This window comes from Ammodytes marinus (assembly GCF_949987685.1).
Source record: "Ammodytes marinus genome assembly, chromosome: 23".
Taxonomy (NCBI): Eukaryota; Metazoa; Chordata; class Actinopteri; order Uranoscopiformes; family Ammodytidae; genus Ammodytes; species Ammodytes marinus.
Window position 1 is genome coordinate 12,594,139 of NC_137227.1, and position 12,573 is coordinate 12,606,711.

Below are 12,573 nucleotides of genomic sequence, written 5' to 3' on the forward strand. Positions count from 1 at the left end.
TCACATAGAATCTTCCAGCATGTTTGTGTAAGGCTGTGACGGTATAGACTTTCTCTTGCTGCAGTAATCACTCAACATATCATTGAGCTGTTGCCGTTATCAACAGTTCATATAATGGTTAAGGTTATCCTTAAAACATTTTTTACTTGAACTTTACATAAAAGCTTTATACAAGATCTTTAAATATTACATGTGTCAAGCCTAGGAATAGGCTAACTAATATCACATAAGAACCCCCTCATTTGTTATGTCCCAACTGCGTTTCACTGTGCATGAAATGGTGAGCGGCCCTGGCTAATTTAGCATACTAAAAACTGAACACATATGCTAATGAAAGCCATGAACATATAATGGAAGCAGGTTCATGGTCTGTTTGATGAAAAAATACTTATTTTTTCATGTTTACATTTTACAAACCTTGTTATATTCATTAGGGAAGAAACAAAAAAACAACACTGATGACGCAATATATAACGTGTGGCGGTATTGAGATTACAGTGACATACGGTCAATGTCGTAGTCAGTTCTCTGCTCATATCTTCAGAATATTCAGGCACGTTGATTGAATTTGTGTCATGCCTCCATGATGGAAAGAGATGAAAGGGATCATTTTAATTTCATAGCAGGGTTTATTGCACATCCCTAAAAGCTGTGTGTAGATTCAGCATCCGTCCATAAAGGGCCCTGCCAGTCAATAGCACTCATCCTCGCTGCTGTGATCAATGCCTGTGAAATAAGGGACGCTGCCGAGGCCCATCAACTCACCTCGTCTTTGGCGTCTTCATCGATCTCAAACACGTGTGCCGGCAGCTTGTCTGTCTTCAGGCCTTTGCTATGAACAGACAGTGAGAGAAAGTGTGTTAGCAGTGTGCAATAAATCAGCCCCTTCCCCTGATGTAAGGTCTGCTATCTCTCTACGGCTTAACTCTTCTTAAAGCAAGCAACATATCACTGCCTGACCTCCCATCTTTCCTATGTAGGTTCTGGGTTGTCAGTAAATCTCGTGCCACCTTGCCTTTAATTGCATTATAGTTTTAGTGTAGGGTATTTGGAGAATGTTACGCATATGTCTCTTTCAATCTTATTTATGGTGCAAGTGAAGGTTGCAGTGATAAAAAATTATTTCCTCAGGAAGCTTTATCACCATTCCAATGTGGATTCAAAACATGTGGGCTGCACCTGCAGATGTGGAGGAACATCTTGCTGAACTCTGTGCGGTTATTCAAACGTGTATGCAGCGTTTCTCCTCTGCGTAGCTGCCTTTGTGGCATGTCGTCATCCAGCAGACCCATGTGATCACGGTAAAGCGCTTTTACATGTTCCACATTTGGCAGATAACTCGAACGATGTTTTGCACAAACTCTGATCCGTGACCTTAGCACGCATCCAAATAACTGCCTTTCCAATTTGCGTCCATCAACGTATTTATTCTCATCTTCCTTACCTTGGCAACATGCGGAAGTCACCGGAGTAAGCCTCATATTTGTAGTTGATGACGTGCCAGTCGGTGTTGTACATCTTGATGCACTGCCAAACAGGTCAACACAGAAAAGCTGGATTAGGGGCGGCAGAAACACTCAAATATAACAAGCATGCCATGCCAGAGGGCAGAGCACTCACAGAGATGGATATCGCTCGTTTATGAACTCACAGCACAAACCTTTACCCCTGGCGTGACTTTGATTTGGTATCACTCAAGATGGTCTTCATTTGTGCATATTGCTTTTTTTTATCCGGTGTGAAACTGCAAGCAGAAATACTCAGTTTGGTCGACTGAAAGGATCTTTGTTTAATAGATCGCTGAGTAAGCCTGGGCCTGCTTTAACAATCCCTGGGACAGTTGTTTCCATGCAGTATCACAGTCATGAGAGCTGGCCGAGGAACACACATTTTGGGAGCCTGGCAGAGCAGCAGAGTATGTCCACACATCATGCCAGGACAGTCTGCTTTCCATTGCTGATACAACAAATATCATCAGTACAGCATGTGTTTACTACTGGCCTGTGCGTTCTGTTTTTGCTTTATAAGCTTCAAGTGACTGCTTCAGGGCTGAATGGCATGAACGCTGGTGTGAAGTCATCACAAAATCATCCTCTGTGTTTGTTAAGAGTTGCATTTAGAGGTTTGCCCACTGCATCTAATGGCTGAGTTTTACTGAGAAGACTTAAATGATTTAAAGGAAGTAAAAGTTTGTTAATAATACCTTAGCTTCAATTCTTTTCTTGACTCCAAACTTTCCTTTTTTTATTCTTTAGAAAAGGAACAAATGGGCTATTTGAGCCAGGTCACACACATGGCACTGCTGGGTTATAGTACCTCTTTGGCAAACAGACTCCTGGCCTCCCGCTCAGCGTTCTGAGGCACAGAGGGCACAAAGGTCCTCCTCTGCCGCGAGATCTGGGACTCCTGGACGCACACGCACACACACAGACACACACACACACACACACACACACACACACGCACACACACACACACAAAATGTTGGTCATGACAGTTCTTTATCTTCTCATAAACACACAGGAAAACAGCAGAACAACCTGAAAGCACAGGCAAAGAGAAAGTGAATGAGAGTAAACAGACAAAGACACAGAGAAACAGCTGAGTGTCCGCCTATTGTCTCAGACACGGAGCGAGACGTGCCTCTGAACAAAACCACATGTGCTCACAGCGGCACCAATAAATACAGAGCAGAGCAGAGGTACCTGGCTGCAATGTATTGGATTAGTAAGGCCTCACGGAAGAACCCATAACTGAGCCTGGTGTGCTGCGGATGAGCAGTGATTAATGAGTGGAAACCTTTCTTTAGAAAGTGATCATTCACTGCTCTTCATTGAGGTTTGACTCAGATAGCTTTACAAGTGAAAAAGCAGCTGATTCGTCCGTCTAATGGGGTTGCTCTGAGCACAGGTGTGTTGCGTGCAACATGTTGTATTTGATCTTCAAATCACAGGCTGCAGATGGATCTGGTGATGTAGGAGATGCATGCAAGCAGGAGAATTTGGATCCGGCATTGATTCATAGTCCAAATAAGTAGCACATGCATTTTAAAAACAGACAGACACAGCTGTTTTATGTACAGTACTTTAAAGGATATATTCAGTTTGTTACAACTTTGGGGTATTTTTTGTGTTTTTCTGAATCTGGGACAGTGAAAGAAACACAAGCTGTCAGGTGATCAGAGCCACAGTTCAGATAGCTGCTCTAAACTCAGGAAAACTCCTGAAAGGTATGGCACAATGAAAAAGAGAGAGGGTTGTTTTTGCTCATACTTACCGACTCTCTAGTCACCCCGACCCTTATTAATGTTGAGAAACTATGAAAAAGTGCACTTTGCACAATAGATGACCTTTAAGGGGACTCACCGAGACATCGTCGACAGGGCAGAGCAGCAGGTCTCGATGGGGGTCACTGTGGATCTGGGCTTTCCTCTGAAACACCACGGCCTCATAGTCCAGAGGTTCAATGATCTTGGGCTGCTCCTGTGTGGGGGAAGAGGGACAGGACACATTGGCATTCACGTTCAAGTTCACATATACAAACTATTCGCTTTCTGACCTCTTGTTCTGATCATTTTGCCTTTATTGTGGCTCTGGCAAGCTCCCTGTGTGACCCCTTGCTACTTGAGAGCAGTTAATAAGGTCTCACCGTCACCCCCTCAGGAAGCTTTCACCCCCCACCCCCCATCCTAAACAAGCAAAGCCACGAGAGCTCAGAGAGACAACCGCAAAGTTCAGAGGACTAAAACTGTTGCTCAGAGAATTGTGGGTGGATGCGGAGAAGAAGAAAAAGGTCAAAGATCAATGACAAAAGGGAAACAGCTGACAACAAAAATAAATAAAAAAAGGCAGAAAGGCCAAGAAAAGCTACCAAACAGCTGTGAAATAGACACATTATGAGATGTGTCTTTTTATGTAAAACACACAAAAAATATTTATCACATACCACGTCTCAGTGTTAGCTAACATCATAACTTCCTGTTCTGGGTTTCATAGAGAAGTGAAAGATTTTTTTAAAATCTGCCTCCACATTATGAAGCCTCAGGCTCAATCTAGCCTTCAACAACTAGGTCATAATGTGGCCACATGTATATAGACCTAAACCACTTGGAAAGATCCAGAATTAATTCCAAGAACAAGCCACTGTAAGCTCAGGCTAAGCAGGGAAGTCAAAATGATGATGATGAATAGCTTTAGCCAATAAGCTAAGGCCAGAGTACATGCAGCCTGACGCGCTGCTTAGTAAACAAGGACAGTGGTGGAGATGGAAATCAAAACCTGACTGTGGCCTACAGCTAGGGGAGTTATGAGTGATATTTCCATTTCAGAGGTATGCAGCTGTTTTCTTATTGTACCACTGTTGGAGTGAGAACGCCAGGAAGAAAGTTATGCAATATTTTGGCTGACGCTTTTTTTTCCACCCTTTCAGCTGCCATGTCTCCCTCTCCCCTCCGAAACCATCACTGTTGTTTGCATGTGCAATTATTGAATAATTAAGGATATACACTTTGTTGTATGTAACATTATGTATGTAATTATTTATTTGAGATATGTGCCCAGTTAGAATTTAACATGTGGCGTAATAGCTCCGTTTAACTTATTTTCTCGATCAACGTCTCACTATGAGTGAAAGAGACCTACATGAATAGATTGTCTTTATCACAGACAAAACACAATTGTACTTTAACTTGGAATAGTTCTTACTTAATCATACAAAATAAATGTCAAAGAGGAATATTTTACATTGAAAACCAATTTTTTCAGAGACTTTCAGCAGCTTTAAAGCTGTGAAAACAACACTGTACCTTTTGTAAATGAAATGTTTACTCAAAACCCTGAAAATATTTTGGAGTACTGATGATGTCAGGATGGAATGTTTGTTTACCTTTAATGTTTATAAGTTAGCCTCTTTTGTTTCTAAAGCCTGGATGAAACGTCAGGATGGTTTATATCGTTAATGTTAGTATTGTTTAGCATCTACTTTTGGTTTTTGGTCTGTCTGTGTTTTATAATGGTGTCTTGTAAGCCCTTGTGGGCTGGGCATGCTAATGCATGACACAATAATAAAATATTCAAATCAAACCAAAATATTCAAATCGTATGACACTATCACATGGAAACATTCTGTGTCAGCTCTCCTCACTGAAACTATTTGATGTTTACACTCTGAGAGACAGATTCAAACATAACACTCCATGATCAGGTCCAAGTTTACTTACGCGTCGTCCATTTACCGCACATTTCCTCAAATGTATGACACGTTTGGTATCTTTGGAAGTGTTGGGATCTTCGCTAGAATATAAAATACAGTTCTGTGGGCTTGAACAATGTTTGGCTGTACAAAATGATTTCAGTGAGGTTTGAGGGGTAAAACAAAACTCCCTCTTGAAGTTATCCATTTCCATGTTCTCTTAGCAATCATTTTGCATGGAAATAATAAGCTGGTTACACGTACATGTTTCTCTGCACATTTTTTCCAACCAGCCCCCAGACTTTCTGGGTTATCTTGAACCCTGTGTTTAACTTCATTTTCTTTCCCCTCCTTTTCCTAACCCTAATAATACTTGTGAAATGTGACGTTGAGTTTCTTGCCAATTTCTCTGCCATTTGCTGCCATTTCTGCCATAGTTTTGGTCAGTGGACACAACCAGCAAGACCTGAGCAGCTGCAACCAAAAAGAAAAAATAAGAAACACAACACTTGCAGGTCTGCTGAAAGCATTACACACACACAACTGTGCTGCCGCCCTGCCTGCACCTAAAAGCAGCAGTGGGGCTTCCTGTCATGTGCAACACGCCTAACCGCAGAAGCTACAAGCCAAGAGGCGACCGCTCACTCACTCACTCACTCGCTCGGCAGCACACTGTGGCTGGAGTGTAACGCTGATCATGTTACAGAGACAGAGAGGAAGGGAGAGAGAGAGAGAGAGAGAGAGAGAGAGAGAGAGAGAGAGAGAGAGAGAGAGTGACAGACAGAGAGAGATTTCTGCTTTTTCAGAAGGGGAAAGAAGATGAATAATCACAAGAATCGGGCAGCTGTGGAGTCACAGTGTCACTTATTGGGAAACAGACAGAGATGCTACAACTCTAAAGGACATGGCCTAACACTCTGGGCGTGACTGTGTCAAGCAAGCAATCACCATAGCTGAGCTATAGAGCTGAACACCAACTAAGCATATGTCCCAGACTCCCAGTGTGCCTCAGGGGTCCATGATGATGATTTGATTTTTATTTATCTCAAAATATCAACATACTGTATATCCACAGGGATATACATTTATGTTAAATTGAAGACTTTTTAATACATTTTAATGCCATTTGAAATTAAATGTAATGCCAACCAACGCCATACTGGCAAAAGTAGGAAGGATATAATGGAAATTCTGATGTATTATTAATAAACTCACATTTATAAACTGTAACAATAGCTTTATGAAGAGTGCACAAAATCAAAAAGTGTTTTTTACATAACGACCCCTATGATGATGTAATTGTTAGCACTAAGCAAGGGTGCGTTTCCAGCAGTCAGTGTCCCTTTACAGTTCAGCAGCTGTGGGTTGCTAAGAGACTCCAAAGCGACCAGGTGGATTTTGTCACACTGGCTAGGGAAGCTTGCACTTGAACATGATGGACAAGCATGCACACACACACACACACACACAAACACACACAGAGACACAGTATGGGGCGGCACTTGTCCCACAGCTGACCCTGCTAAGTTCTCCAATCTGTGTGTACACAAGCAACACACACACACACACACACACACACACACACACACAGACTCGTTTCAGGAGAGAAAAGTTGCCTTAATGTTACAGTGGACTGCTTTAACTTCACAGACCTAGTTACTGGTGTGTTGCTGTTCAATGGCAACCACGTATCCCCAAAACGTCAACTTTGCATGAAAGAAAAACAGCATTGCTTAAGTGACCATCTATTTTTACATATAGCATTTATTCCTTTCACACCAATAATGACAACCATATATGGAGCTATATATATAATAGGGTTCCACTGCCCAGTGGTGCGGCATATTTCATCCACACAGGGTGACATCATGCCTAGTTGGATGTACAATCACATGGAGGCTGAGGTTTCTGTGTCCTCTGCACTTTACAGTCAATGTTAACAGTGCATTCCTCTAGAGGGGCGATTTTAGCCCCTTTTTAGGGTTGCCTCAGCACCCATACATATTATAATGGCACCCTTTAAAATGTATTTAAAATACCGTAAATAAATAAATAAATGGTAATGCTCAGAGTTGAAGGCATTACCATCACCTCCCAGCATGCTAGCATAACAGGATTGATACCTACCTGTTCAGCTGGATATGCATTGTCAGGTGATACCAGTCCAGAAAGGACTAAAATCGCCCCTGGGAAAATCTATTGGGAGCTGAGGAGCCATGCTAATCACAGCCTAATGAAACTATAGACCTAGAATCAATACGCCTAAACCATTCTGAAATCATTTCTGAGACATTTTCAGAATGGTTCAGATGAGAAATAGGTAAAAAAAACGACGATAAAATGCAGGTAAAATAACGTAAAAACGTTATTTTAAATGTACAGGATGCCAGGCATCCCTCTGATACTAGAATCACCCCTGTTCCCAAGCTTCTTTGTTTTTGTCATTTCCCCCCATTTGAATCAGTTACTCACTAGTAACAACACAACAGCGGGCGGACTAAGGAGCCACGTTAAATTGTTATGTAATATCCTGAGAATACAGAAGACACAAAGCTGCTAAGGTTTCTTTAGATTGGACTGACCTGTTTTTTCTGACCTTACCTGTCAACAATCCATCCAGTCGAGTGGGCACCTTTTATTCTGCTTACTGAATAGAAGTCTTGCTAACATGAAACATGACAGTTGACCTTTTTCACATGTCATAAAAGGAAAGACACAGGTGCAACTAATGACATTAACAATGGCTCTATCAGATCGATTAGTGCGGTGTATTTCCAGACTAACTGCATGTTAATTGGTTCCACCCGTGTTCCAAGAAGGTCTGTTCAACTTCAGATATATTTTTACCCCTTCACCTGCAATGGGTCTGCACTTGGGGCTGCAGCTATAAATTATTTCCATTATTGATCTGTTGGTAATTTTTCTACATTAATCAACAGATGGATTTCAAGGATTCCTGTAAAAATTCCCCACAGTATGAGGAGATGCATTGAAAGTCTTGTGGCAATCAACCAAAAACTTTTCATCCTTTTAGCGTTTGAAATTGTGGTTTGGCTCTTTTATGTGCGTGAAAAATGACAAGTAATCGATAATGAAAATAGTTGCCTGATGAATTTCTCTTGATCCATTAATTGATTATTACAGCTCTGGAACTACGTGTTTGTGAAAGGTCAAATGACCGGCTCCTTACTGGCATGCTGATGATGATGATACTTTAGAGAAATATTGGTATCCGTCAGTACTGGTCTATAGCCTCCACTATTCCTCTTTATGCTGCTCGATATAACATAACCTGAGAACATGCAGCTGCCAGCAACCAAATGCATGTCAAATAGTTGAAATAAAACACTCTATACCTATGGGACTATCAGGCTGACAAATACTGTACACTTTTATGTAAAAGACCACCGATGTGGACTTCATACAATTCTTCAATTGGACTTTCTGTGATCCCAATGATGACCAGTTGCAAAGTAGTTACAAAGTTATTAAGCAACTTCCCACACTAATAGTCCCAAGGGTTGTCGTTATCATATAGAAAAGAAACAAGAAACTTCCATGTTCTGCACTCTTCAAAAGATAACCTTAGAACCCAAACATGGAGTGAGAGACTGAGAAGCCGGACTGACTTTTTTACAGAAAAGAAGTTCAGAAGACACACACACACACACACACACACACACACACACACACACACACACACACACAGGAAGCATGGTCACAGCATGCCCGAGGGAATCCCCATGTGAGAGAGGAACGCAGGCTGCGAAACAACCACAAAACAGTGTTTGTTCTCAGGCTACCGAGCCATTTGCCGTTTGCTCCACAAAAGGATACTGCCAAAACCTGCTAATCTTAAACAGGAACACACACACACACACACACACACACACACACACACTTCACACATGGCTGCAGACACCAACACACTCCCAAACCTCTGTTACGGAAATCAAAACCTTTTTTATCACATGATTGTTACGCCGATAAGCCTCTTTGCGTCACTCTCCTCAAGATGATCATCATAAGACTTGAAGCCTAATCCCATAAGGCAACAAGAGTTTCTCTCTCACACAAACGTCACATCCAGCCCCTGTGTGTGTGTGTGTGTGTGTGTGTGTGTGTGTGTGTGTGTGTGTGTGTGTGTGTGTGTGTGTGTGTGTGTGTGTGTGTGTGTGTGTGTGTGTGTGTGTGTGTGTGTGTGTGTGCAGGCCTGCCCACACAAATGGCTGGGCCCCTGAAAACCTCCAGTCAATGGGCCCCCCTTACCCATTACTCCTATCAACAATGAGTGTGAGTGCGCTCATCCCTCAATAAACACATACAATGTATTTGTAGAGAGACTAACTATCTTATCAACCCGGGACTTGCAGGGACAGCAAGGGCTCATTATTATTTTAAAATAGTAGCATATTTCTGACTTAGCCCAGCATACCTACCAATTTATTTTTATTCTCTTACACTCACACAATTGTTTAACAGATCAACAGATCTCTACAAAATAATCAGTTCACACAGAGACATTGTTCTTCTTTAGTATTCACTAAAGCAAACAGTTTTTTCACAATTTGCACGTTTTCTATGCTACTAGTTTCTGGTAAGATACATTTACACTAATTGACTGCACCAAATGTTGCACTTTTTTGTATTCCTGCACATGACATTAAATCATTTGAAATCTGTTGGTGGTATTGTTGAAATAAATAACACTTAAAAAACAACAACAACAACAAATTCTTCACACACAAATGAAAAAAAGGCGGTTCTCTACATGAATAACCAAACCAACCTACCCTCAAAACTATAAAGTTGGCCTATGTTTGGTTGCAACATTTAGGCTTAGTTCATTCTCCTCTCATCACTGCAAAAGCACTGAAATCATTTCTACCCCTTATGGGCAGCCCTGTGTGTGTGTGTGTGTGTGTGTGTGTGTGTGTGTGTGTGTGTGTGTGTGTGTGTGTGTGTGTGTGTAGTGTAGTGTAGTGTAGTGTAGTGTAGTGTAGTGTAGTGTAGTGTAGTGTAGTGTAGTGTAGTGTAACTGAAAGTTTTGAGACAAATGTCAGTCAGGCCTTTGACATACCGACATGGGAATATGTTCTCACACACACAAACAAGCACACAAATGATGTATCAGCAGGATCCTCTGTGCCATTCATCTCAAGCCACTGCTGCGCCTAATCCCTCATTATTGCACAAGCCACCTCCAAGTCTCCTCCAAGCCACCAGCACTGCTTCTCATTGGGGGAAAAAAGGGAGAAACAATAAACTATCGAGGGATCATTTTGCTGTTGCTGCTGCTGCACACTTGTCCTAAGCAATATAGGCCTACACCAGTAGTAAGAGCATGCATGAACTGCATTATTTTCCAGCAGCAGAAATAAATAGGCGCACACACAGACACTGCTCCAAGGTAAGGACAGACAAGGAAGCCATGCTGCAGCTGTCCAACTGGCAGTGCTCCTCATCCAACCAGCCTGCCTGCCAGCACACAAAAGGAGCCGCAGTACAGTCAGTCACTCAGTCAGGACTCAGGACCCAACAAACCATGTGTTCCCCTGCAGACAATGTCATGCTATTCGGTAATGCCGGCAATTAAGAAAGGGGGAGAAACCGCGACAACATATGGGAGTTGAATTCAAGGCATATAATAGCTCCATAATGACCTGGCTTTTTAACATTACACAGCTTGTAGCGGTGCCAACTGTAAAATTGTGTTCAGCGCAATTCTGAGAAATACCAGAGCTACCACTGTGCCTCCAGGGTAAACGTTAAGGTTTGTGTGACGAGTGCAGTCAATGAAAACTCGGACGGAAAAAAAACATGCAAATAAGTCAGAAAATGTGAGCATTAACACAAATAAAAGAAAGAAACCAAAAAAATTGATTCGTCAAAAAAAAAGCTATAGAATGGAAAAACTATAGTCTCGAGGACGGAGGAAAATGGGGAATTAGCCGGCTATAACCAGTGAGTTACATTATCCCTGGCTGTTAGCTAAAATGACCGCGTTTAAGCTGTACTCACCACAAGGTCCACGGAGCTCTTCACAGCCTCCGACACGCTTTGCCTGACTTCCGCGGCCGTGCCGGGTTTGCTTAACCGCTTTGTGAATTTTCGCACCTCAGACATGGTGCCCCTCTGCTTAAAATCCCCTTGGTGTATGACGGTGTGAATGCGAGCATGCCGTGGTACCGGACGGAGCAGAGGCGGCTTCGCTGGTGCTGCTGCTGAGAGTGTGACAGCCCAGATGTGTGTGTGGGTTGTGTCGGTGAAGAACCAGCCAGAGGCTCGCGGGCGTCGCGAGGCGGGGCTGCTGATGCTGCTGATGAGAGCAGAGAGGGTGTGCGAAGTGAGATGCTTCACTCTTTCCTACTTCCGTTTCTGCTCCTCAAGACTGTAACCAAAGATCGTCTATATATAAAAGTGGGCGTTAACTTTTATATAGAATTTATGGCACTGTCAACCAAAACCGTACAGAAATGATTTGATTTTCATATTGATTTAATACATCACTGTTATGCACATTGTTAACAATCATTGTTCCATGATTTCATACATTTCATAAAGGACATTTTTGATGAGAATGAATGTGCTTGTCTGTTTATGTTTTTTTTCACAATACTGCATAATCAAAGTAATAAAATTGACCTGGTTTTTAACTGCATTGTCTGCCAGTTGTGATAAGTGACAAACACCTTTTAAATCAAGAAAGAAAGAAAAAACGTATATTGGTAGGCTGCTTCTGTTACAAATAACACATATGGTTGACTTTGTTTTCAAAGTATTACATTCAAAAATAGTTGTACCTTCTATGAATCATTAAATTATAGCAGTTCACCCAAGTCAAAGTATACAGAATAAAGGTTATGCCCATAGAAAGTATACTATTATGGCATGAAAGTATGCACACCGGTCAAAATTAAAAGTATGCTGCCACCTGGTGGATTATACTGCAAACTGCAAAAAAACGGCACCAATTAAAGCCTTCGATTCAACTATTTTCGCAACATAGATTCATAAAATGACAAGGGGCCTAATGTGAGTTTTACCAGAAAAGTGTTTGGATTCTGAATACTGATCCCATTGGCCTACATATGCAACACATATTCCAAGTGTATAGAGGTTCAGCCATGCTTCCACCTAAATGAAATTGTGTTTTATATAAGAAAACACATTAGCAGCATCAGTACACTTTCAGGACATTTTAAATTTGGCTAGATACTGGTGCACCAGGAAAACATTAAGGAAGCAAAAGATGAGTGTTATGCTCTTGCATGACACCCCTTCATATTTGAAAGGATGCTGTACATGTCTGGACCTGTTCTCCATTATTCCCACTACAAAACTGCAGTGAGAACAGATGCCAGCTCAGAGAAGCATTTTTTA

The 12,573-nt window shown here is 41.8% G+C and overlaps 1 protein-coding gene across 2 annotated transcripts in view; it reads right to left on the reverse strand.

Annotated features, from left to right (window-relative positions):
• dock11 (dedicator of cytokinesis 11) overlaps window positions 1–11,413 on the reverse strand; it is a 63,744-nt gene extending 52,331 nt beyond the window's left edge. For both annotated transcript variants that reach the window (XM_080052012.1, XM_080052011.1), the window contains exons 1-5: window positions 11,212–11,413; window positions 3,366–3,482; window positions 2,317–2,406; window positions 1,445–1,527; window positions 766–832 (exon numbers count right to left, since the gene is read on the reverse strand). In XM_080052012.1, the coding sequence (XP_079908138.1) occupies window positions 766–832; window positions 1,445–1,527; window positions 2,317–2,406; window positions 3,366–3,482; window positions 11,212–11,316 (462 nt within the window). In that variant the 5' untranslated portion in view covers window positions 11,317–11,413. The remainder of the gene's footprint in view (window positions 1–765; window positions 833–1,444; window positions 1,528–2,316; window positions 2,407–3,365; window positions 3,483–11,211) is intronic.
• Between the last annotated feature and the right edge of the window lie 1,160 nt (window positions 11,414–12,573).